At 43.8% G+C, this 26,040-nt stretch overlaps 1 protein-coding gene across 1 annotated transcript in view; it reads left to right on the top strand.

The window, feature by feature from the left end:
* Nucleotides 1-25,652, top strand: part of LOC310987524 (UPF0606 protein KIAA1549-like) — a gene marked incomplete at both ends in the record, with an annotated part of 37,025 nt that extends 11,373 nt beyond the window's left edge. Inside the window, 19 exons of the mRNA XM_083973829.1 lie at nucleotides 349-2,526; nucleotides 2,677-2,765; nucleotides 3,288-3,447; nucleotides 3,568-3,698; nucleotides 4,959-5,151; nucleotides 5,242-5,301; nucleotides 5,392-5,537; nucleotides 8,604-8,781; nucleotides 9,511-9,695; nucleotides 13,725-13,960; nucleotides 14,867-15,003; nucleotides 16,386-16,591; nucleotides 17,364-17,593; nucleotides 17,679-17,823; nucleotides 18,881-19,207; nucleotides 21,284-21,336; nucleotides 22,132-22,280; nucleotides 24,220-24,374; nucleotides 25,404-25,652. Of these exons, the coding sequence (XP_083829955.1) occupies nucleotides 349-2,526; nucleotides 2,677-2,765; nucleotides 3,288-3,447; nucleotides 3,568-3,698; nucleotides 4,959-5,151; nucleotides 5,242-5,301; nucleotides 5,392-5,537; nucleotides 8,604-8,781; nucleotides 9,511-9,695; nucleotides 13,725-13,960; nucleotides 14,867-15,003; nucleotides 16,386-16,591; nucleotides 17,364-17,593; nucleotides 17,679-17,823; nucleotides 18,881-19,207; nucleotides 21,284-21,336; nucleotides 22,132-22,280; nucleotides 24,220-24,374; nucleotides 25,404-25,652 (5,207 nt within the window). The remainder of the gene's footprint in view (nucleotides 1-348; nucleotides 2,527-2,676; nucleotides 2,766-3,287; nucleotides 3,448-3,567; nucleotides 3,699-4,958; nucleotides 5,152-5,241; nucleotides 5,302-5,391; nucleotides 5,538-8,603; nucleotides 8,782-9,510; nucleotides 9,696-13,724; nucleotides 13,961-14,866; nucleotides 15,004-16,385; nucleotides 16,592-17,363; nucleotides 17,594-17,678; nucleotides 17,824-18,880; nucleotides 19,208-21,283; nucleotides 21,337-22,131; nucleotides 22,281-24,219; nucleotides 24,375-25,403) is intronic.
* Nucleotides 25,653-26,040: the final 388 nt, after the last annotated feature.

Genomic DNA, 26,040 nt, shown 5'->3' with positions numbered 1-26,040 from the left:
ATATAAGAAGTTTTGACCTAGTCTTGTTCCAGACTAAAGTCACCCCCCCCTAATGTGACATCATTGTTGCTCATAGTCATACGATATAACTTTGAGTGCCGGCCTGCCTCCATTCAGTCATATCTGGTCTCATCCTGCCTCTCTGTGGAGCAGTTTTGCTGCACAGTCAAAAGGGTTGATGTGGTCAGATTTAAATGTTTGGTGTTTTCCAATGCAGGACACAAAGTACACTCTAGTAAAGGTCTAGTTCTTAGAATCAGATTGACAAGTTGTGTATAAAGACCAGCTCTCATTCCTGTATATTACCTTGCAGTTAAATTGAGCCTGTTGTCTCTATTCTTTCCGCAGATGAGTCTCTGTTAGACTCCGCATACCACCCCATGGGATTTCTTGGCGATGCTCCAAGTTCAACAGGGTCGTCACCATCCAGTTTACCAGCCTCGCATTACACTGCCTTTGAGAGCCCAGACACCCCTGGTGCCCTGCCAACCATTATGGGACGTAAACATGAAGCTAGGACTGCTGACATCATGCCTTTCCAGTGGGGACATGCTCCCTCTGGAAACCCCCAACCATTCACACCAAGTGAGGCTGTTGCAGAACAACCACATCCTCTTTCCATCCCGTCATTGAGCCCCTCCGAACCTGCATCGGGGTCCACGCAACAACAATTTGAGGCACCAGCTAAACTCTCCACAGACTGGAAGTTGGCCAGGGTAAATTCTGCCAAACAATCTCTTCCTGTAACTCCTACAAGAACACCTCAGCTTGGTCTCAAGGCTGAGCATAAAGCTTTAGATCCACCCCTTGCAGCGTTCAGCAGGCAGCAGCAGCAGGGTGCCGTATCAGAGGAAACACCGTCGATCATGACCTCCCAACCTGTTCAGCCGCTTGAGCTGCCTAATTTGGCTTTTGCTGACTCACCAGCAGATGAATCGAATAGTGAAATCTTGGATGTAGACCAGCTGAGCCCCAGCAGCGCCCCTTTGTACGAGAACAAACCAGCACATAGCATAAACTTGCCACCAAACAACAAGGTCCTGGCCCCCGGCTACAATGTGCCTTTATTTGCCCCCCATCATACATCACCACCTTCATCTGAACCCACTGAGGTCTCTCCAGAGGACTTCTACCCCACCAACACTATGGAGGTGGACTGGGGGTCTGGGGACTACTTGGAGACAATGTCGTTCTTGAATTCAGACGGAGACGACTTCCCTTTGGTGACCAAGGTGCCGTCTGACTCGTACGACCCAGAGGACTATACAGAAAGCTATGATACATCGTTCCCTTCCAGAGTGGGCATATCTCCATTGTCGCTGCATCCTTCTCAGCTGTCACCCACTCCCAGCCTCATGACAGCATACAGCACGGTTATTCCACTAAAATCCATCCATCCTTCCACTTTCTCCTCTACGATTCACTACACAATGGAGCCTAGTACCCCAGCAGCTAACGGCGACATACCTGACCCATCGGACACGGATTGGGGCGACGCTTTCTCAATCCAACCAACGGATGTCCTCTTACCTGACATGAACAGTCTGGAGTATTACACCATTCAGTTGACCAAGGAGGACAACGGTTCAGACAACGGAGCTGAACAGAGAGGGAACATAACGATGGTGTCTCTCGGTACCACGGTGACGACACCCACCGGCAGCATCATCAATGATACAGAATTGATTGAAGAGGAGTCCTTGAGCGATCTGTCCGGGTCTGAACCTCAGGATGAGTCAACAACAGCCACAGTAACAACAGAGGAGACTCCTCCACCGGCCAATGTCACAGAGCCTTTTCTAGATCCTTCAATAGTCCCGAGCCACGTCTTTGACCCCTCTTCTTCCATCTGGGGTGATAAGGTATCCTCCACGGACTGGGCTACACCTGCTCTAACTGTTGGCTTTGACAGCACCGCATTGACAGAAGTTTTACCACCCCATACCACACCTTCGCTCCCAGTTGTTGGAGCGTCTTCCTCCTCTATGACGGACGTCCATTGGTTTGTTACAGAGTCATTCTTACACAGTACTACTGGTACCATACACACCACTCCTGTCTTAACTGCAACCACCACATACTACACTGCAACCTTCGCTCCCATTACCGTCGAACCTGTTGGCAACACGACCGCTGGGGCGACAGAATTAATTCCCCAAGACTCAACTTTGACGACTGAACAAACTCCCAATGTTACCTTAGTTTCAACCAGACCCCCTTCTAATGTCACCTTGGGTCTCCCAGAGGTTTTGGGTGATCAGGGGGTGACTGATAATGGAGCTGACAACCCAGCCACAATGAGCTTGATCCCGACTAGCAGTGAAGCTATTACCGTCTCTGCTGTGCCCTCAACTACACCTGCCACCACAACTACACATCAAGCCACAACTAGAGTTACTGCCACCACTGAGGCCTCAACCAGCGTCAACATCATCACGACCACCGGTGAAAAGACCACAACTGCAGCACCAACTGCCAGACCGTACTTCTGCAGCATTGGCAGGCCTACTTATTTAGTAAAAATGGGTAAGTTTGACGTTTCACTTTGCAACTTCATGTGTATGATAAGCCAAATGTGTAAAAACTGACACTTTAAAACTGTTAACTAATTTAACTATGACAATTTTGGTATAACAAAGTAAGTCTTTAACCATGATCGTATCCTTTTCTCTGTAGGTTTTCCCTCTGGGGCCACAGTTGGATATGCAAAGGCTCAAATCAAAGACCTATTGAAAGTAGAATTCAACAAGTCAGTGGAGTTGCAGGTAAATGATATTTACTAATTTAAGTGAAAATCTACAATGTCAACATATTAGATTTTTGATGAGAGACACCTCGTTAAAAGAGTGACTATGAAGTGAGTGGACTGTTTAATGACCCTTACATACAGTAAAGTGTGTATGTTGTTTTTTTTTTTTACTGTTTTGTGTTACTCTTATCCAGTGGTTCCCAACCTTTTTTGGCTCGTGACCCCATTTTGACATCACAAATTTCTAGCGACCCCGTCAATCAAGATGCGCCAGCTCGGATATTTTTATATGCTGCATTTTATTTGAACTTGATTTATACTCTAGAAAGTGAAAGTCTAGAATACAGTTGTTTAAGATTGTGTGTGGTGTTTTTAATCATAATTTTAACCCCAAGGTTAAGAAACACTGCTCTAATCTATAGCTCTGTAATAAATGAACCACAAGATGAGATCCGCAAGAGCCACAGTGGTCTTTCAGAAGCATCAGCTGCCACTAAGTGATTCCTCTGTGTTATTCATTCCTGCTTTTTCTGTGAAGGTCGTGGACCCCCCACCCAACTTTCTGTTTCGAGTGGTGTCGGGCCCAGTTGTGTACACAGCCATATCTGTCGTCAATACTCTAAGAAGGTCCGGACGCCGCTTCCTGTCTGTGTCTCCCAACTGGACAACGCCCAACCCTAAATACCAAGTCCACACAGGTAAAAGTTTCCATTCTCAAACTGTCTGTCATGGTTGCTGGATGTACTACCAGTAATTCAAGTTTTGAGGTGACTTATTACGACTTGAAATAAAATGCTCCATGTTTTCACTCTGTGCAGTGCTGCAGTTTGTTCCCGGTCACGTAGATGTGCGGTTCTGCAACTTCAGTGAGAGCATTGAAAGAGGTCTGACCAAGGCTTTTGCAGAAGTGCGTCGCCGCTCAAAGGAGTCGACCAACTTCACAGTTCATGTGAGTGGGAACACAAAGCATAAGATACAACATACAGTGTTGTCTGTCAGTGGCTCTACTCAATATAATGTATTATGCGTATGAAAAAAGGGAAGATTTTTTTATTATACAATTAAAGTTGCTGTTATGCTGTTCATGCAAAGCAAGAACCACCACGGACTCATTTAACCCAGCTTGTAGTTATTTCACTCGCTGGATGTGATTGCTGCGTCACAGATTGACTTTAATTGTAATATAGCTTTGCAAACAGCAGCTGTTCTGTTTCATTACAATTGGTGAGGATTTTTGGATTTCAGTAAATGAATTGTGGCAGAAATGTTTTGCCTGGGGAGTTGGAGAAGACTAGTTATAAAAGCATGACTCGCTGAGAGAAGTAAATTACTAGATTGGTTGATAATTTGTCCAGCTGTCCGTTTTCCACAATTTCTCAAATCTGGGTTGTATTACAAGCATCATAAGTATAGAAGCCCAGATATTCCATGTTTTTACCAGTTCTGACGGTTGGATTTCATCCTGATAAACTGGCCTCAGCTGGGTCCTTTCAACACTAAATAGAGGCCAGTCTTCCTCGAGCTCCTTTTGAATGTCTGAGCACAGACACAAAGCAAAGGGAGCTTGTTTTTGCCAGCTGTGTTGCTCCACAACATCAGCCCTTTGGTTACCATGCAGAGCTTATTACCATAGGTGAGGGTTCAAGCACCTTTAAGTGCAGCTCTGTCCTGTCGCTGTGGACGTTACATCAATCCTGCCGCCCACCTCACTCTCCATCTTAACATCACTCGTGAACAAAAAAAACCCAGGACACTTCACTTGGCAACATGCTCTCGAGGGGGTTCATGCTCCAATTGCAGAGTATTAAAGAATCTTACTGTTTGTTAATAAAGAACTTATTTGGCTACGTGGTTTGCTGGCTTCAGAAGAGGTTTGTGTAATCCTATTACTCTGATGCCTGTATTAAAGTCTTATAGTTGGAATAAATGTAAGGATTAAATCAAGGATTTGTTGCAGCGTGGAAATGTTTTATGAACAACTTGCAAACAGTGCCCTGAGCCACGCTGCCCAAAATTTTGTGTTCTGCTTTCCAATCACCGAAGCCAACAATTTTCAAATTGCAAACTTCATTGCAACTGTTTAGGAGACAAGCAGGCTTTTCCCAGAAACTACATCAACAAGCAGAATGGAAACTGTGTTTTTTTGTACATTTTGTTGTGTAATCTTTTCTCTGCTGGACAGTCACATCTCTGTCTAATTGTGTTACAGATTGTAAACATCACCATGGCTGCTCCAAAATATCAAGATCAACGGCTGGTGAGGCAGCCAGTGGACATCACCTTCACCGTGCGCGGCTCTAGGGGTTATCTGATGGGGTCGGAGGTCAGCACGGCTCTGATGAGGCTCACCATGGTGGAGTTCAGCTATTACATGGGCTTCCCCGTGCTGCAGATCGCTGAGCGTGAGCACTATAAGATCATCTCACCGTGATTGAGCCATTTCCAAGTTACGTTGTTCTACTTAAAACACTGTAATCTCCTTTCCTCAACAGCTTTCCATTATCCAGCGTTGAACACCAGCCAGCTGCTCCGCTCCTCCTGGGTTAGAACAGGTACAACGGATTTGAGCGTGTTGCAACTACTTACAGCAATTATGGACTTGTATTTACACCGTATCATATTCCTACTGTCTTTGTACATAGTGCTCCTCGGTGTGCTCGACCAGAAAGTGGGCGAGAGGACCTTCCAAGCCAACATGGAGCGTCGGGTGGCCATGTTACTGGGAGAGGCCATGGGATTAGTCCGACGTGTTAAGAGAGCCACCACCGTAGGCAACAACAGTGTTCAGGTACAGACTCTGGCTCACTCTGTCATTAATTAAAGTTTGGAAACTCAATACAAGAACCTAATTTATTTGTAAATGAAGATATAGCAGCGTGTTTCCAAGACTTGTAATGCATTTCTCCAGAAACAGCGTACAATAGATTTATTTGTTGATCTTTTTTTCGTTACATAACAATACTTATAAAACCCTTTAACTGGAGGTTTTTTAATGGATTACTCACTAAATCTTGAAAAACCTTCCTTCCTTGCACCATTTATATCATTATTCCTTGATGCAAGCTCTTTGTAACTACCTTGCCCGAGCACTGAGGGCTCATTATGTGAGCGTTGCAAGTGTTTGTAACCACTGAAAGCCTTGCTGCTTTACTAATCAGGCTCTAGCTTTTGTGGGTTCACTCCGCACCTGCTCAGCTCATCTCTAAGGGAACAGGATAGGGGTCTGTCACTATGGCAACAGCATCCCATTCAACCCGGGGGCCAAGCCACTCGACGACCACGGCCTCATGATGATTCCTTGTTCTTTCTCCTCTTCCTCATTTCTCTTTAACCCCCCCTTACTTGATGGATCCTGTGAGTCACGAAGCCGCTAAGAGCAGATCAATTATTAATTCTCTCTCTTTCTCCGTCTGTATCCTGCATTTGGGATGATTAAGAGTGAGTGCGCATGGCTGTTGTCGAGAGGGCAGGCGTTATGGAGGGGGAGATGTAGGGACAGGGTAAAAGATTTAAAAATCAGAGGAACAAGCGGCTTCGAGCAAAACACTTGGATAAGAGAGGCTTGTTGTAAGGAGACGAGAGATGCATAACTGATCCCAACTCATGAAGTCTGAGTGCATATGGTGGTCTTTAAACAAGAGGGGGCTGTCAGGGTGATAAATATCATCCTTGGCCGAGCAGCAGCCTCACTGTTTCTGACCTTTCTGCCTCCTGCATCGTCGTCTCCATAAAACCCACAGAGCAATTTAGCAAAAGGCAGCAGGACCATGCTTGCAGTTGTGGCAAAGCCTTAGTGTCTGTCTCTGTGCTAAGATTAGATCTTTAATTTTAGGCTCTGGCATTTTTCTGCATTTCAGAATGATATTTTTCACAGTCATCATACATATGAATATGTATTATACATGGAAGCTGGAGGATGTGCTTGTGTTGCTTCCAGCTTTGATGGGATACTTTTTTTTGTACATTTCAAAGACACTCATGTCTGAGTGTCAGTCGGATATAATGAGAGCGAGGTGACTGAACTTCAGAGGAAACCTTTATATCACTCTCTCGCACACAGACACGCACAAACACAGAGACATATGTGTCTCAAACGGAAGCCCACGACTGTCATAACACAGTCAGTGTGGTGCTGTCACCTATGAGAATACCACATGAGTCTGCCCTAGACAGATAAAAGAGGAGGCTGAATTGGGGTCGTGCAATACACACATTCACACTGCCATCTTTCCACTCTAATAACTGTGCATGGACTGGATTAGACTGTGGATAAGGGAGCCTGCCCAGCCGTTTTTCTGTGTCAGCCCAGGCATGACCTGCGCTTTACTCTTTCCAGTAATGCAGACAGCAGACTGCGCTGTGCCTCAGGGCACGCAGAGGGAGACACACACATAGAAACACACACACACACACACACACGCATGTATTTGACAACATGGAGAAATATTTAAACAATGAATGCTCCAGTGGGAATAATTCAGACAGTGAGTTGATATATCATGTGTGTCATTTTTATATGTTGCGTATATTGTGTTAAAGAGGTGTATAACACATGCAGTGCAAATGCATACAAAGGCAATATTTGACATGTGACTGCTGTGCCTGATGACATTAAAAGCAATTTAAATGTACACTCAGTTATTTTATGAAAGAGTGAGAACATGTAGTTTCTCTGGGCTTCTTTATCAGGAGCTTGTGTAAGAAGCATAGCAAATCCAAAGAGGCCAACCAGTGCCTTAGTTCTTTAATTTTAGTTTCTGCAGTCACAAAAATGAAAAAAAAAGAAGATTAATATTACAGTATTTCATGGAAAATGAGGTACCATGGTCATTATTAAAAAGTCATCCATATTATTGGAATTGTGACACTTTGCTCATTAAGGACCTTCATTAGTCAACCAGCTCCAGTAGTGTCTCATCTTCCATGGATCCCATGTTCATTTTTGGAAACACGTCTGTTTCAATTTCTTGAACACTGTCTGTGGGGTGAAAGAACATTTCCAGGTTATGACAACAAGAAATAGGGACTTTAAATTTATAACACACAAGAAGCAGTCTCATGATGAAAGATGATTAGTAAACATCTCAGAACTGTGAGTTCTGCAAGTGCGGGTCCTTGAGCGATGCAAAGACGGAACAAGGTCTGTCGAGTGTCCTTGAAGGTTTTTTTACCCCTCTACATCTGGACATGTTTATGTTTGGAAGAGGACACAAGATGCCATGATGTCTGCCAACTGTTTAAAAGAGAGTTGTAGACGGCACAAACAGTCATTTCATACAGTAGCACTCATTAGGCCTGTTGATTGCCCTGTGTAACTGAAGAACAACCGAGGAATAGGCCCTGAAATGTGTTCTGTGTAATGAGAACTGCTACTTTATATTTCACCATAATAATCCCCCCGTGATTAAACAAATTTAAGGAGTAGTTGCTGTTTAAATCTATAGATTCAGTCCCAAATCTCAGATTGGCCTTGCCCATAGATCCAAACATATTCATTCTAGAATAGTTCAATAAAAGATAATGCAAGACTTGGATAATTGATTACAGAGATGGTGTCACTGATAAGAAAGAGCTTTAGGGCTAACAATGGAGGTTTTATTTTATTTTTTTAAGATTCTGGGTTAAAAGTCAGAAATCATTTATGAGATAAAAAGTCAGAATTTCTAAGATAAAAGTCAGAAATTCAGAGAAAAAACTCAGAAATTCAGACTTTTTTATCTCAGAAATGATTCCTGACTTTTAACTAACTAAAAAAAAGAATCCCTGACTCTCACTTGTTAAAAATCGAACCTAAATCTATAGATTCTTAAACAAGTGACAGATCGTACCTTCCCTCTCCTGTTTCCACTTTAAGGTTGTGAGTGCGAGCCGACTGGCGGGTGCAGACCACCCTTTGGAAATAGTGTATTTCGTGGAGGGTCCCGGCGGTCAGAGGGTTCCTGCAGTCCAAACGGCCAACCTACTCAACAGCCTGGACGTCCAAAGAGCCGCCATTGTCCTGGGATATCGCGTCCAGGGGATTTTAGCACAGCGTGAGTAACCGTTCAAGACCGACTAAGTGTTTGTGTAGTGATGGAGAAGATGGACACACTCTCAATTAGAGCTTCCATGTGTGTGAGCAGCATCCACATTACCTAAAAAAAAGTCTGAGTCACTGCTGATGGAGTTGAAGTGGAGGTTATGGATATAAGTAGTAATGGACTTGCCTTTAGTGTGACACAGACAAAGACAAACGATGCAATATAATATATAATATTGTGCACGAGAAGGAAAAAAAAAAGCCAGGATACAAGCTGACTGCTGGGTCCATGTGTTCCTCTGTATGTTTATAGTAACATTTGAGCTAATTACCTCCCCTTTCACACACTGTACAACAAGCCTCTCTTCCTCATTAGGAATCTAAACAAGGGATGACGGCCTAATGAGAGCACCTCAAGGGAGTTGTGTTTCTGTGCTGACTCTGTTCTCTTACGATACTTTCCCTGGGGATGAAATGAGTGTTAATTAAAACTAATGAAGGTCTGCACTGAAGATTACAGCAGCGAGACAAGAGCCAGCACTCCAACAATACTGCATGTTTAGTTTAGCAGCCTTATACAGTTGGGGGAAAAGGCTTAAAGGGGTTTAAAGGATATGCTTGAAATATTTAACCACATACACAGATGAAAGGAAAGAATAAATGTGTCCCATATTTGTGTTTCAAGGTCAACTTAAAACTAAAAACTCCACATCCCTCTCTGTCTCTAACTCTTTGTCTAAAGCTGTAGAGAAAGTGACGGCTTCACCCTCCGACGCTGAGAACACCAACATGTGGATCGTCATCGGGGTGGTCATCCCCCTTCTCGTCGTCATCGTCATCATTTCGATCCTGTACTGGAAACTGTGTCGGACGGACAAGCTGGAGTTCCAGCCGGATGCCATGACCTCCATCCAGCAGAGACAGAAGGTAGAGTCCTATCAGTGGCGCTCCGTGTCCGACCAAGGCCTCACTGTATCAATATTTCATACTTATTTCAGCTCCTTTCTTCAGCAGTTGTTCTTGAAATGTATAAAAGGGCAGCAGCAGTCACCCTTGAAACATCAATGATCTTGAAATGAGAAAATGTAACTCTTAGAGTGTTAGAAGTCAGACGTGAGCGACTACTTTAAACCTGTTTTCCAAGAAGAGTTGAATCAAGGGGCAACTGGACTGGTCGTACGTTTCACCTTTCATCCTCAGTTCTGACATCTTCATCATATCCTGTATCTACTCAACTCAACTCAACTTTATTTATATAGCACTTTAAAACAACCGTAGTTGAAAACAAAGTGCTGTACATAGAGACATAAAACAATTAAAGGCAATAAAATAAATAAAACAGACAATAGAATAGTTATTTCAATTGTTTTTAAAAGCAATTAGAAACAATAAAACAATAAATAAAATCAAAACATAAAACACTAAAACAAGAGCAGAGTTGAAAGCCAGGGAGTAAAAATGGGTTTTAAGACTAGTTTTTAAAATGGACAGTGAGGAGGCTTGTCTAATGTGCAACGGTAGCTCAACGGTATCTAGAGCCAGCGAGTCCAGTTCCCCTTGATTCAACTTGTTCTTGCTGCCGACATGCGAAGCCAGAGACCACTTTAAAAAATTCAAATGAACGGCTAATTAACAGGGTTGATCTGTCATTGCCATGAATGTGCTGCTGTAGGACTGCACAGAATCTGGACTCGCTCTTCATCATTTCTTCTTTTAGATTAGATCAGTAAAAGTTTAATGATGCCAGTGGAGAGATGTATTAGAGGACATGTTCATCTGGACTATGAGTACAGTACATGAGATGGGCCCTCGACGGCTCTTTTTTATTTTATTCAAAAACCTTTTTGAGGTTTTCTTGTACTTTCTGCATCAGTTCATCAGTTCACTCTGAGCGACACCGGGTCAGGTTTACTACAGAGTCAGAGAACAAGCAAGGGTTATGTGAGTTATACATCATTCTGATATTTAGATTAGTACAACTAATTAGTAGTGCTTATCTTTTATCTTTTTGTTTTGTTTTGGTGAGCATGATGTGCAAAAAGATTTGTTCCAGTGCCAAGTTCATCATGTGTGGTGCATAGTTTCATTGAGGTGAAAACTCCTGCAGGACTATTGCATATGTGTGGTCCTTCTCTGCTGTCTTATACTGACCAACATGTCCAGAGTCCATAGAGTCCATAGTGCTCTGTGGTGCAGCAGTGCAATTGTCTGAGTCTCTCACAGCTGCAATGCTCTCTCATCTCCCAGTGACTCCTTCATCATTAACTCTGATGCCGTTGGCGACACACACAAAAAAATACCACTCTAATCTATTATTAAAAATAATAAATTTTGTTGCATTTCTTTGGTTGAGCTGAGCTGTGAACTGAAGTTAATGCAATGACTCCAAAGTGCAGAATCAATTACCCTGCCCCTCTCTCTGCCTAACACAATCATCCGTCACTTAACACCACAACTCCTCTTCTCTCAGTCTGCTATGTCATTCAGAGAGTCAGGAACCTCCCTTCGCCAGAAACTCCCTCCACTTAAAAGGGATATAGATTATAGTGAGGACGAGGAAGAGGAGGAGGAGGAGGAAGAAGAAGAAGAGGAGGAGGAGGAGGAGGAGAAGGTGGAGGTTAAAAGGGGGAAGGTACAGAACAGCTGTGTCTGGTGGTTTGTAGAAGATGTAGTGGAGACGTAGTCTGTGTGTAAACTTTCTGTTAAAGGGATAGTTCATCTTTTTGGCAAATTGGCCCATTGCCATAATTTTAGGAGTAGGTTCGTCACCATGAGCTGCTCAGAGCTACGCTACGGAGGCTCATGGGATTTCTTGGTTTCCCTCATCAAACTCATCAAATACACAATCCAACAACTCCAAAACGCTCTGGTGGACAAGTTGTGACCTGCACATTCACCACGCTATGAGATAATAACAGAACGTTACCAGACAGAGTTGCAGCTTGCCGAAAAACTGCCCCCAATGGGAATGTGCATCAGCGGTTTTGCATGAATTTACCTCTAAAACAACTCTGTCTCGTAACGTTCCGTTATTATCTCATAGCGTGGTGAATGTGCAGGTCACAACTTGTCCACCAGAGTTTTGGAGTTGTTGGATTGTGTATTTGATGAGTTTGATGAGGGAAACCAAGAAATCCCATGAGCCTCCGTAGCGTAGCTCTGAGCAGCTCACGGCTCTGCTCCGCCGTTCTAAAAATAGCTTGCACCGACAATTAAAAGTAACGAATAGGGAACTATAGGGATTATGGCAATGGGCCAGTTTGTCAAAATGTTGAACTATCACTTTAACAGTGGCCACTCGTATGTTAATTATTCACAGTTAATTCAATTTAAAACTCAGTAGTCAATCGTTAATAGTCCAGATTTTGAGTTTTCAGGATATGTCAAATACACAAAGCATGATCACTAGAAGTATATTTACATTATCCACCATTGCAGAGACCAGTAGCTCTTCCGAAGAGCAAAAAGAGTATAAGCAGTGAGGAGGAGGAAGAAGAAGAAGAGGAAGAGGAGGAAGAAGAAGAAGAAGAAGAAGAGGGGGATGATGATGAAGAGGAGGAGGAGGATGAAGATGAAGACGAGGAAAAGTATAAACTTAAAAAGAGAGCAATTAAACCAGAGGAGAGAAAAGAGAGCAGAACGATGCAGAAGAAAACAGAGGGGATGAAGAAAGAAGAGAGAATGAAAATGTTGTCTAAAGGGAGGAGAGCCAAGCAGGAGGTATACTGTGTGGTAGCCATAGAGACTAGTGGTTGTTCACCTTAGTGGATATTAGTGGATTTTACTTTGCCCCCCCGACACAGGAAGTCCTGGATTTCTCCACAGACTTTAGTATCCGTGTGTTTGTCTTTAGATGTGGCGACTTAGTAGATTTTAATAGATTTTATTTCCTATGTGTTAACTGTTGTGTTTCCCCCCTCCCTAATTTACCCCCAAAACCATACTAAGTAGTAATTAGTCTTCATAATGTGTGGGAGATATCACGAGCTGTCTATTTGCTTTCATTCAGCCTCAGTGTTAATTATACTGAAACGGCTTTTACTATTTCAGCTGCAGCTTTTTTTTTTTTTTTTTTTTGCTTTTTTTTTCTCAATGCCTTCCCTTTCACTGACTGGCCTTGTTTGTATGCTGTGGAGAGCCGGCACACACAAACATGTACACATACTCTCTCTCTCAGGATTAGCAGTTTCATACTGGCAAGCATCACGCTGGATTAGCAGGTTTATACCAACAAGCCTCTTTAAGCCACGCATTTTGCTTCAATAAACTCCGCGAGTGTACGTATAATTCAGAGAATTAACAGGAACATGTCACGTCACTCTTTTCTTCCTCTCGCGTAGACGAGACGCGCTTTTCAGCGTCAGAGGACCAGAGTTTCACAAGCTGCAAAGTGCAAATACTGAGATCTGACATCCACTGTTTACTCTTTTCCGCTGCTGGAAAAGTCCCGAGGGCTTTTACACTCAAACAGTCTCTCTAGCTGCTGCTGCTGCTTCGGGTCTCCGGTCTCCATCCTCCACCGGCCTCAGAGGAGAGCAGGCAGCTCAATGTTTCCCCACATCTCTCATCCCCTGTCCCTCTTTCTCACAGTCTTTTTCTATTTATTCATTAATGACTGTCTGTCTGAGGCTCCCACTTGGCCATCCATTCAGCAGTCATTCAGCCTAATTATGAACTCCAAACTTGTCTTTCCATCTGTCTGGCTGTCACTTCTCTCTCTCGTGACTCTTGGTCTTTGGAGAAATTTCAAAGCAACACTGTCACTGCTGTGGCTTAAACTGCAGACTGGTGTATTCATGCAACTGTCAATACGATTGCACTATTGAATATTCATCTTTCCTCACTCTTTCCCGTACTTCTCTCATTTCTGCTTTATATGTTTCCGTCTTTCTTTCCATTCCCTCTTCATAAAACTGTGTGTTCCTCCTCCCTTTTCTTTTCCTTTCCTCTCCTTAGCTACAGGCTCCCAGTGTGAAAGGCTTCGACTTTGCCAAGCTGCACCTTGGCCAGCAGAGCAAGGATGATGTCATGGTGATTCAGGAGCCCGTCCCGCCAGGGTCTGGCCCCGGGCCCCTCCCCGTGTCCATTAAAGATGGCCTCAGTCCATCGGAGAACGGGGAGATCCCCACTCCGATATCCAAAAACTCCGCCTCATCCACCAAGGCCTCCCGCAGCGGCCGGAGACGAGAAAGGTCAGTGCTGCTGATGGGGCAGGGTAGGAGGAGAAATTGAGTCAGAAAAACTGGTTGGTCCAATTAAATATTAAGAAAAAGCTAGATTGAATTACATAGGTTATTCTGTCATAGGTTACATAATAAAAAAATATCAGAAAGATCAGAAAGAGGCCTAAGCAGCCTACGTTATTGTAGTGTTGTACTCTGTTATAAGTCACCAGATCACTCATTGCTTTAATCCTCCAAATGGTCAAAGCATTTAATGTGTTAAAGCCTCCACTCTAGACAGAGATTAAGATATTTATTCAGATGTTTAACAGATTGTGTGTTTTTTACCCCATCCTTCTGATTTCCCACTCACTTCAGCTGGGACAGTCGGCCAACCAGACTAAAAGCTTTTGACAGAACCCCTGATCAATTATTGATGCATTAGACAGTCAGGGATGCTCTTGCAGACTGTTTGTGTACAGTATATGGACTTAGACCACATTTTTTATTTTCATTGTTTGCAGGTTTTATTAACTAAGGTGCTAGTTTTGACTTGAATATGTTCAATATGACCAACATCTCCCTCTAAACTACTTAATAGACTAAATAAAATACCAGCACAGTTGCACAGTGGTCGCTGCTTAATGCTTTTTATGAACTTGTGATGGGATATTTGTGTTTTTTTTTCACTTTATAATCAGCCAGAACAAATTAAATGGAATTCCAATAACATTTTTTAGTAAAATACTTTTTTCATTTTAGCTCTTTAAGCTTCAAATCACATTATAATTTCTTAGAAGACTCTCCCCAGCTTTTATCCTCCTGGAAAAGCCCTGTTGTCGATTATGCATGGCATTTCAGCATGTTAGTATGTTCTTGGGTTTCTATTATTCATGCAAGTGTGTGCGTGTGACGTGTGTGTGTGTGTGTTTTCAGGATCTCGCCTTCAGACGGTGACTCTGTGGTAAGTGACCGTTCCAGTGAGCGGGAATCCACGGAGGAGAACCTGAGAGCCCACGGCACGCCCAGCGACAGCAAGCAGACCCGTAAGCTCCCCATCAATGTTTTAAATGGCAAGTGGCCTCGGCAACACTCTCATCACTCCTCCAAACACAGAGAGCGAACACAAGGAGGGAGGGGGTGTGCAGTTTGAAACCAAAGGGATTGAGCATATAGATAAAAAAAAAGGGAGCTAAACTCAAGCTGGCAGGATTTGATTGAAAAAGTGCAGCGTCACCCCAAGCACTGACACAAAGACAGAGGGAGCTGGTCAGGGTAAGAGAAACACCTGGTAGGAGCTCGATTCGGTGGTCGAAAAAAAAGTCACCCAGAGAGGAAGGAATGAGCCGGGAATAGGAGGGAGAAGGGGGGGAGAAAAAAATCGCTGAAGTTACTCCATGTGACAGCTTGTTGATAGATTCAAGCCTGCAGTGCCACTCAGAGACTACGCGCTGGAGCCAGACGCAGTCAGGCACACAGACTTCAGCCTGACGCACCCACAGAGGAATGGGCTCTGTTTTGTTAATGATAAACCTCTGCCTGAGAGATTTATACACATCCTAACCCCCCCCCCCCCCACACACACACACACACACACACACACACCCCACCCCACACCCCACCCGCCACAATGTTTCGAAGTAGATCGTATAGTATATGAGACACACACACTTGTCGTTATGTAATGAACCATCTCTCTCTTTCTGTTCTCTGTGGCTTTGTGTTTTGATCACAGGGTTTTTCTGCTCATCAGAAGCAGCTCCTTTTGTTTCAGAGCAGGACACGAGCTTTTATCCATTTTGGAAAATGTATCTGCCTAAATAACTTTGTCTCTCTCTCTCTCGCCTTTCCCTCTGTCTCTGCACTCCTTTCATTTACTTTTCTAAAAATGACACTCATGGTGACTGGTCTTCAATTCACTGGGCTTTTTTTGTATTCTTATTCTTAACTTATAGTTAATAAGGTGCTTTGATTTGGTTTCCTTCATCTCAATCAAACTCACTTTCCTTTCTATTGTGGTTTGCAGGAAAGAATAGAATTGGTAAGAGTTTGTTCACTTTCCGTTTGTCTCTCTGTAGACCTCAGGCTTGACCCGCAGCAGCTGTGTCTGTGTGTAGTCTGTCTGTTTCTGTGGTAGCTTTGTGTTCGGTTTGTTCTCACCATCCATCACTGTCTGCTGAGCTGTCACTCACAGCGTAGAAACAATCCCCTTCACAAACAAAGGGAAAATCCGTTGTTTGACGGGAAGTTGGGAATAGAAATCCTTGTCCATATCCATGTTTACCACCCAAAACATTTACCCCACATTTTAGTCAAGCCAGTCAAATCAAAAGGCAAATCAGAGAAGATTCACGCTCTGTTGTCGCTTGTGTCATCTCATTAGCAGTTAGACTTCTAGTAACTCCACTCCTGAGTTATGTCCTCCGTTTTCATACTTGTTTTCCTCCTTCCTCAGGTCCTCCACCTATGAACGGCACAAATGAACATCTGTCCTCAGCGTCCATCTTTGAACATGTCGATCGGATGTCTCGCGCCACCGATGCGAGCAGGAGGCTCCCTAACAAAGTCCAGCTTATTGCCATGCAGCCCATGCCGGTCCCACCGCTGCACAGCCCGCCCGTCAATGGCAAACTGACAGACACCAACCAAATTAACAAAGAGGTTTGTTCTTTCCTTTAGAACGCTTCTCGTCTCATCTGTTTTGTCAAGGGCGCCAAAAACTGAATCAGAGTTGACAAAGTTGTTAAATCTTCTTCTTTATTACCTAAAAATACTTTTGAGGACAAATTTTCCAAATTACTTTTTAAGATATAAAGGGATAGTTCAACATTTTGGCAAATTGGCCCATTGCCATAATCCTTATAGTCATAGCAGTAGGTTCGTTACCTTTATTTGTCGGTGCAAGCTATTAAGCTATTTTTAGAACGGCGGAGCAGAGCCGTGAGCTGCTCAGAGCTACGCTGCGGAGGCTCATGGGATTTCTTGGTTTCCCTAACTCATCAAATACACAATCCAACAACTCCAAAATGCTCTGGTGGACAAGTTGTGACCTGCACATTCACCACACTATGATATAATAATGTAACGTTACGAGACGGAGTTGCTTTCAAGGTAAATACAGAGACTGCTTGCTGAAAAACTGTCCCTAAAGGCAACGCGCATCAGTGGTTTTGCATTAATTTACCCCTTAAACAACTCTGAGCTCTGAGTTCTAAAAATAGCTTGCACCGACAAATAAAGGTAACTAACCTACTGCTATGACTATAAGGATTATGGTAATGGGCCAATTTTCCAAAATGTTGAACTATCCCTTTAACTCTTTGACACTGCCAAAGGTCTTCGTTTTTAATTACAAGTAGGTAAAGTGTGTGCGTGTGATTTCTACATGCAGTGTTTTAGGCAAGTTTTTCCAATGATGTATTTTTCCCTTCAGATCCAGGTAGCACTGAGGCACAAGTCGGAAATCGAGCACCACCGTAACAAGATCCGTCTGCGAGCCAAGAGAAAAGGCCACTACGACTTCCCCGCCATGGATGACGTCACCAGCGGCCTCACAGACATGAAGGACCAGGATCGTATCTATCAGAAAGCACAGATACAGATAGATAAGATCCTGGATCCAGACACTCAGATGCCCTCAATCTTCATGGAATCAAAGAAAAGGTTAATGGTCTAATAGGTCAAAGCTCCTGGTTCGGTATCGTGGTTTTTCCATAATATGATAAACATTTCTCGATTTGATTCTCAGTGGTCGAGGGAGGCGCTCTCCGAAACAGAGGATGAAGGACCAGCTGAATGGAGGAATGATGGATGCAGACAAAGACCACCTGATCACTGACGACAATGATGCTGCCTACAGGAAGTGTCCCGGCGTCAACAACGTGGCCTATGTGGTGAGTGGTGCAGAAGAATCACACCATCTCATCTAAAATTTATCCGATACATATAGTAAGACCTGTAACAGGGTATCCGCGGGGTCTTGAAAAGTTTTAAAAGGTGATAAATACATTTTGGGAAAATTAAGGCCCTTAAGAAGTATTAAAAAGTCTTTTCACGACTTTTAAAGTTTTAAATTTTGAAGGTATCTTTTTCCTGAATTAGCTGTCCAAGTTTGAGTCCTAAAAAACATTGTAAAAGTGTGTGAATTTATTCGTTTAATTAAAAAACAATGCGCACTCAGGCGGAAATTCAGAGGGACAAAGTACGCTCTGGCGCTCCCAGTGCATATTACAAATGCACCATATGTCACATGACGCCCCCAGCCTGTTTTGAATTCTGTTGTATCATAGTGGTCTATCTTTATCACAAACTAAAACTGTTAAAAGTGTCACTGATGTAAATGGTTACAGCTTGAAGTGGCGGTGACGGATTAAAAAATATTGAGAAGGTCTTGAAAAAGTCTTAGAAAGGTAGGCAAGGCAAGGCAAGGCATCTTTATTTATATAGCGCATTTCATACCAAGGCAACTCAATGTGCTTTACATAAAGACAAAACATAAAAAAAAAAGAGAAGCATAAAACAGAATAAAAACAAACACAAAAAACAGAGTTAAAAGCAAGAGCAGAAAATAGATAAAGTTTTAAGTTCTTAAAAAGAGCTCAGCTATAAACACGTGAAAAGAGAAATGTTTTTTTTGCTCACAGTTGGGGCAGATCTCAGTTCTGCTGGTAGTTTGTTCCCGTTGTGTGCAGCATCACAGCTAAATGCTGCTTCACCATGTCTGGTTTGAACTCCCGTGCTCCACTATCTGACCTGAGTCAGTAGATCCCAGAGCTCTACTGGGTTTAGACTCTACTAACATACCATTCATGTATTCTGGACCTAAACCATTCAGTGATTTGTAAACCAGTAGCAGAACTTTAAAATCTATTCTGTAGCTGACTGGGAGCCAGTATTGAAATTAACTTCAAGATTCCTGTATATAAGTAATTATGTTTGTGCTTATCCCAGTCGGACCCAGACCAAGGCCCGGGATCCCCGCACAGGAGCCCCTCCCCCACCGACGACGTCTTCCTGGGTCCCGCTTCTTCTCCGCCGGGTCACGCCCCTCCCCCGCCCCCCTACATGCCCCCTCAGCCCTCCATTGAGGAGGCGCGGCAGCAGATGCACTCGCTGCTGGACGACGCCTTTGCCCTCGTGTCGCCCACCTCTCAGAGCAGCACCGCAGGAATCACTCTCCCTGGGGTCGGCAGCAACCCCCCCCCTGTCTCCAGCCCCCCGGGCCGGGGCCCCAGACCGTGGGGTCCCTCCTACCAAGGTCTCGGCCCTTTCCCTAGTGTAAGTACAGTAGCAATCCCTGGCATTTCAATCTAATGGATGCTTTTGATAGAGCATTAACCGCCATCCTGCTTTTTATGTTGCACTGTGGAAAACTATGTGTGTTGGAAACAAATAGTTCTCCCTGGCATCAAAGCTTTTGGTAGTTTAAAGGGATAGTTCAACATTCTAGCAAATTCGGCCATTGCCATAATCCTTATAGTTAGGAGCAGGTTTGTTACCTTTAATTGTCGGTGCAAGCTATTTTTAGAACGGCGAAGCAGAGCCGTGAGCTGCTCAGAGCTACGCTACGGAGCCTAAAGGGATTTCTTGGTTTCTCTCATCAAACTCATCAAATACACAATCCAACAACTCCAAAACGCTCTGGTGGACAAGTTGTGACCTGCACATTCACCACGCTATGAGATAATAACAGAACGTTACGAGACAGAGTTGTTTTAGAGGGAAATGCAGAGACTGCTTGCAGAAAAACTGCCCCCGACGGGAACACGCATCAGCGGTTTTGCATGAATTTACCTCTAAAACAACTCTGTCTGGTAACGTTCTGTTATTATCTCATAGCGTGGTGAATGTGCAGGTCACAACTTGTCCACCAGAGCGTTTCTGCTCCGCCGATCTAAAAATAGCTTGTACTGACAATTAAAGTTAACAAACCAAAATGTTGAACTATCCCTTTAAGATCCGGTAAACTGTATTCTGTCTTGAATCTGTAAATTTTAAAGGTCATTTTATCTTACGACTGACCAACAGAGGCAGGATCCCTGTTGAAATTTGTAACAGCCACACTACACAGGAAACGGGCGCATGTCAAATCCCTTGTATTCACTATCTCACTATCTCCTTTCTAAAGGTTTTTTTTTAGTTCGTTCCCAGCATGAAGCCTATAGCTTGGAGTTTAATCGTGTCCTCTTAGCAAACTAATCAGTTAAGTATTCCTCCATCTGTCGCCCCCACAGAGCTGCGACCTTACAACCCCCGTCAGCTATCTACATCTCCTAAGACTCTGCAGTAATGTACCATGCATATGCTCGATCTGCATTAGCTCCTGTCACTATGGGCTGGTTTCACAGAACATGCCGTTGTCAACGTGCTCTGAAGAAAGATTGAACACCAAACTCAGTTTTCATCACAGTTGTACAGTATATATTATGTTATATTTACACTGCGTTATGTATAACACACTTTGTCGAGAGACATAGGAGAAGTTATCTTTAGCATTGAACAGGCTTTGAAATTCCCATTGACGGGTGGTGAGTTGAGCTAAAATTGAATAAATGTTTTCAGTACCCATGGGTATTATATGAGAAGGGGGAAAGTTATGACTTGCTTAGAAATGGAAGAGCTTTATATTAGTGGTACAGGAAACTGTAAAGATTGTTGCCCACTAAATCACTCAGATTAGATTAGCAGTGAGGCCTACATATGCTGTCAGCATTATGACTAAAACAACCATGCATTCCACACTCTCAATGGAAAAGTAGCAGCACAGCAAACAGAAACTATGGTAACATTGTGTTGTGTCATGGTACTACAAAACCTATTCCTATTTTTTGTATAGCTTAATTGCCACTATGCTAATTTAACAATTTAAAATCCTCATTTAAAATGCATTTTACAGCTGTAAAACTGCATTAAGTACTGTCCTGTCCCTAATATGCCCCAACTGGCTTTCACCCGCTGACAGAGAGAGAGACAGAGCAGTAACACGGAGCAGTGGAGCCATGAAAAGTTATTTGCTGGTTCTGCTTTTTCAGGTTCGGTGCTTTAACATGCTGTAAAAGTTGAGCAGTAAAAAAAAAAAAAAAAAAAAGGAGGATATCCAACACAACCAAAGAAACAAATTAGCATAGCTTGGCCCACTTTCAAGATATGCTGTAAATAACAATAGGAATAGTGCTGCTTTGCTTTCATAAGGGATATCAATTTTATTCTGCTACATCTTGATATACTGTGGTATGAATTGTATTTGTAAACTGATTATTCCTGACAAATGATATCTTCTCTTTATGTTTTGTCATTAATGCCTTTTATTCACTGTGTCTAAGCTCCATGTGTCTTCTTTTGCCCCCCTTACAGAGATTCACAGAGCTGAGCATGTCCCCCGCACCAGTTCAAGGCCTGACACCGAGGTCAGTAGAGCAGTCTGAAAATTGAGTATTCATGTCTAAATAAATTAATAATATCCTCATTTGACTTTCACCTCTTCATAAACCAGAGCGATTTCTTATTGATCAGTGAGTGCAGCCTGATTTCCACCACTTCACCAGCGGTGGTGTTTTCCTTCAGGTGCAGCCAGCGCATTGCGCCTCATGAATAATGAAGGACGCATCATCTTTATTTTATTGGTTTAATGGATCAGGTCCAAGCAGTGGTCTCTTAACTGGGTCCAAAAAGACCAACGAGGCACCTCCACACGCACAGACATCTCATAACACAGATTCTCACACTCTGCAGGCACACAGCCCAAAATATAAACAGCTTTTCTTTTTCTTTTTTATGAAGTTCATTCATTTTCTGGAGAGCTGAGCAGCCAAAGGACACGTACTGTACTGCAACTGTATTTGTGCTTGAGCGACTTATCACAAGTGGAAATATGATCCCAGTGGAAATAAAACAGTCAGCAGCTGTCAAACACATTGTTATATATATATAAAGTGCTTGTGAATTGTGAAGCTTTATACACAACACAGCTTATCTGTCAATCTGTAGGTTGACATGCATGGAAATTTGTATGCATTTTACAATATTAGGTTAGAAGGTTTTATCATTATGTGGCTTAACCACAAAGTAGCATGGTTGGTCTTTAGCATCAGCACATTTCTGTAGAAAATACTGGACATGGACATGAAAAAAAAACCTTTTACTTGTCTGTTTTTTATTGAATATTAAGTAAGTGAATGATAATGAATGTCTCTGTGTTTCAGGCAAGGCCTTGGCTCTAGTTTCCTGCCACCAGGAGAAACAGCAGGGCACGGCGAGCAGCTCCAGCCAGACAGCCTGTACTCCAGCAGGGGCCTGTACGCCGATGAGCTCCCCTCATCCGCCAGACCACGACCGGTGGGGGGGACAACAGGTACAGCAGAACAAGACTGCACACACACACACACACACACAAGCTCATGCAGATATTATCCATCCCACTTTCTGATGGCTTTATTTAAGTATGGAGCATTTTAGATTTAAAAACACACATCTGAATTGAATTTATTGAGGGATAGCCTGAGGGATAGCCCCTTGAGATGCAGCATCTCATTTTCAAGGGGGTCCCAAGTACACATACATCTATAATTATCACTATTATTATTATTATTATTATTATTTATCTAATAATTTATTTTAACTTTTGGACCTCTGACACTGTCATAAGAATAAGGAACCACCTTGCCGATAGGTTCTCTGTTCATGCTGTTTCTCTTTTCTTGCCTTTTGCTGTTGTTTTTTTTACTCAGATATGGAACTAAAGAATTTAAAGCTTTTAATAAGAAAAATTCTGCAAGTGTGTTTAAAGGGATAGTTCAACATTTTGGCAAATTGGCCCATTGCCATAATCGCTATAGTCATAGCAGTAGGTTAATTACCTTTAATTGTAGGTGTAAGCTATTTTCAGTACGGCGGAGCGCAGCAGCTGGCTGCTCAGAGCTACGCTATGGAGGCTAATGGAATTTCTTGGTTTCCCTCATTAAACTCATCAAATTCAACATCCCAAAACTCCACAGCGCTTTTGTAGACAAGTTGTGACCTGCACAATCACCACGCTATGAGATAATGACGGAACGATACGAAACGGAGCCGTTTTCGAGGTAAATACAGGGTAAATACGGAGACTGCTTGCTGAAAAACTAGGTAAGGTAAGGTAAGGTAAGGTACTTTATTTGTCACATATACAGCTAGTACAGTGAAATTCTTTCTCTGCATTTAACCCATCCCTGAGGAGCAGTGGGCAGCCACGGTGCGGCGCCCGGGGACCAACTCCAGATTATGAGCCAGTGCCTTTGGTCAGTGGCGCTGACTGGAGGATTAACCTAGCCGACATGTTTTTAGTGGTGGGGGAAACCGGAGCACCCGGAGGAAACCCACGCAGACACGGGGAGAACATGCAAACTCCACACAGAAAGGACCTGGGCGGCCGGGGATTCGAACCCAGGACCTTCTTGCTGTGAGGCAACAGTGCTAACCACTGTGCCACCGTGCCGCTGTCCCTGAACGCAACGCGCATCAGCGGTTTTGTACGAATTTACCTCGAAAACGGCTCCGTTTCGTATCGTTCCGTCATTATCTCATAGCGTGGTGGTTGTGCAGCTCACAACTTGTCTACAAAAGCGCTGTGGAGTTTTGGGATTTTGTATTTGATGAGTTTGATGAGGGAAACCAAGAAATTCCCTTAGCCTCCATAGCGTAGCTCTGAGCAGCCTGCTGCTGCGCTCCGCCGTACTGAAAATAGCTTACACCTACAATGAAAGGTAACGAACCTACTGCTATGACTATAGCGATTATGGCAATGGGCCAATTTGCCAAAATGTTGAACTATCCCTTTAAGTATGTAAAGCTGGAAACATCAATAAACACATTTGTTCCCTAAAAAAGAAAAGCACAAACATTTGAAGGTTGGAAACGACTCCTTACAGAGTGTTTTTGTCTGTGGTGGACATTATTTTAGATCTCGTCTGGATGTGGGCCACTGCACTATTCCTTTAACACAGACACACACACACACACACACACCTTCACCCATAAACCCGTCACACTGAAAGAGCCTTGTCTTTGTCCTGAATTATTAAAGGCGCTGGCGTGATGCTGCTGCAATCATGTGACTTGGACTAATAGAAATGGATTCTGGCATTTCTCATACAGAGTGCAGCTCAGCTAAGAGCGCTTTGCAAACACTGTAGCGAATGAGATTGCATCAAAGTGAGATTGCATCAAGAGGGACCACTGAGGATTGAGTGTTAGGCACCGTACTGTAGCTCTGATGTGGCGTGTGTATGTGTGTGTATTTGTGTGTGTGTGTGTAGGCGCCCAGCTCCATCATCTGACCCAGGTGGGATTGTCCAGCCGGATGAATGGTTACCCAGCGGGGGTCCGGCCCGCTCCGGGCCAGAACGGGGGCATCGGCTGGAACCACTACCACGACGACAACTTCTCCAGGGTCCAGCCTGAAAAAGATGCAGTGAGTGAATCACAGGTTTATTCATTTCAGATTCATTAAACCTGAAATGAAATGAAATGAAAGGAGGTGCAATTGTGAAACTTTAAACTTTTCTATCGCCAACGGGGACTTTTCCTTTGAAAGATCTCCTCCTGTTTTTTTTTTTAACCCTCCTGTTGTCCTTCTGGGTCAAATTGACCCAATCTGTTCCCTTCCTCCATCCTTCCTTCTTTCCTTCCTTCCTTTCTCCCTTCCTTCTTTCCACAATCATTTTTTCCTTCCTTCCTCCCTTCCTTCCTTCCTTCCTTCCTTCCTTCCTTCCTTCCTTCCTTCCTTCTTTACTTCCTTCATCCGTCCTTCTGCTTCCTTCCTTGACCTAGTCTGTTCCTTCCCTCCATTTTTCTTTCCTTCCTTTTTCCCTTCCTTCAGTCCTTCCTTCCTTTGTTCCCTTCGTCCTTACTTCTTCTTCCTTCCTTCCTTTTTGACCCAATCTGTCTATCGTACCTCCCTTTTTCCCTTCCTTCTTTCCTCCCATCTCTTACTTCATCCTTCCTTCCTTTCCTTCCTTCCTTCCTTCCTTCCTTCCTTCCTTCCTTCCTTCCTTCCTTCCTTCCTTCCTTCCTTCCTTCCTTCCTTCCTTCCCTCCCTCCTTCCTTCCTTCCTTCCTTCCTTCCTTCCTTCCTTCCTTCCCTCCCTCCTTCCTTCCTTCCTTCTTTTCCTTCATCCTTCCTGCCTGCCTTCCTTCCTCCTTTTTCCCTTTGTCCTTCCTTCCTTCCTTTTTTCCCTTTGTCCTTGCTTTCTTCTTTCCCTTTGTCCTTCTTGCCTTCCTTTCTTCCTTCCCTTCGTCCTTCTTTCCTTCCCTTCGTCCTTCTTTCCCTTTGTCCTTCTTTCCCTTTGTCCTTCTTCCTTCCTTGACCCGGGAGGACTTAATAATGCAGAAAAATGTTCCACCGCTTTATATTTCCTTCTACTTTATCATGTCTCTACACCTTTTTTTCTCCTCCTCCTCTCCCTCTTTTTCTTCTCTTTCCCTGTCTTTCCTGCCTTCAGTTCCTGGACTGTCCTCCTGACTACTCCTCCTCCCCCTCTATCTTCCAGATGCCTAGAAGTGGTATCAGGGAGCCCACGGCGCCCCCGACCCACATAGATGCCCCCGTGGTGGGCTATCTGTCATCAGCCCCGCCGCCCCTGGACACGTCGCCTCCGACCCACTCCTCCGCCTCCCTGATCAAGGCCATCAGGGAGGAGCTGTTGCGTCTCTCCCAGAAACAGGCAGCTTTGCCCAGCTACCACAGCTGAAGCCCCCCCTACCCCTACCCCCACCACTACCACCACCACCACCACCGACAACCCCCCTCGGCCTCCAGTCTGTAGCTCTAACCAGTCATGCCACTGACCCTGCCTGCCTGCTTTCGCCTAATCTTGACAATGCTTCCCATGGAAGTCCCTGAGGGTGTACAGCAGAGAGATATAAGTCCTGCTAAAAGTGAAGTGAAAAACACAACGACAGTGACAATGTGATGGTTGATACAGAATCGGATTAGCAAACCAGAGACAGTGTTACGAAATAAATAACGCATAACAATGTGAACTGAACAGAATAATGTTGGACCTTTTTTGAACTGAGATGAAGGGACACATCTGGACTCGTCCTGCCTGTGTTTCTGTCCTGCACCTCGCTCGTGTG

The sequence above is a fragment of the Trachurus trachurus genome (genome assembly GCF_905171665.1).
Source record: "Trachurus trachurus genome assembly, chromosome: 6".
NCBI lineage: Eukaryota > Metazoa > Chordata > Actinopteri > Carangiformes > Carangidae > Trachurus > Trachurus trachurus.
Note: the sequence above shows the minus strand (reverse complement) of the source record. Positions and strands in the feature narration are given on the sequence as shown.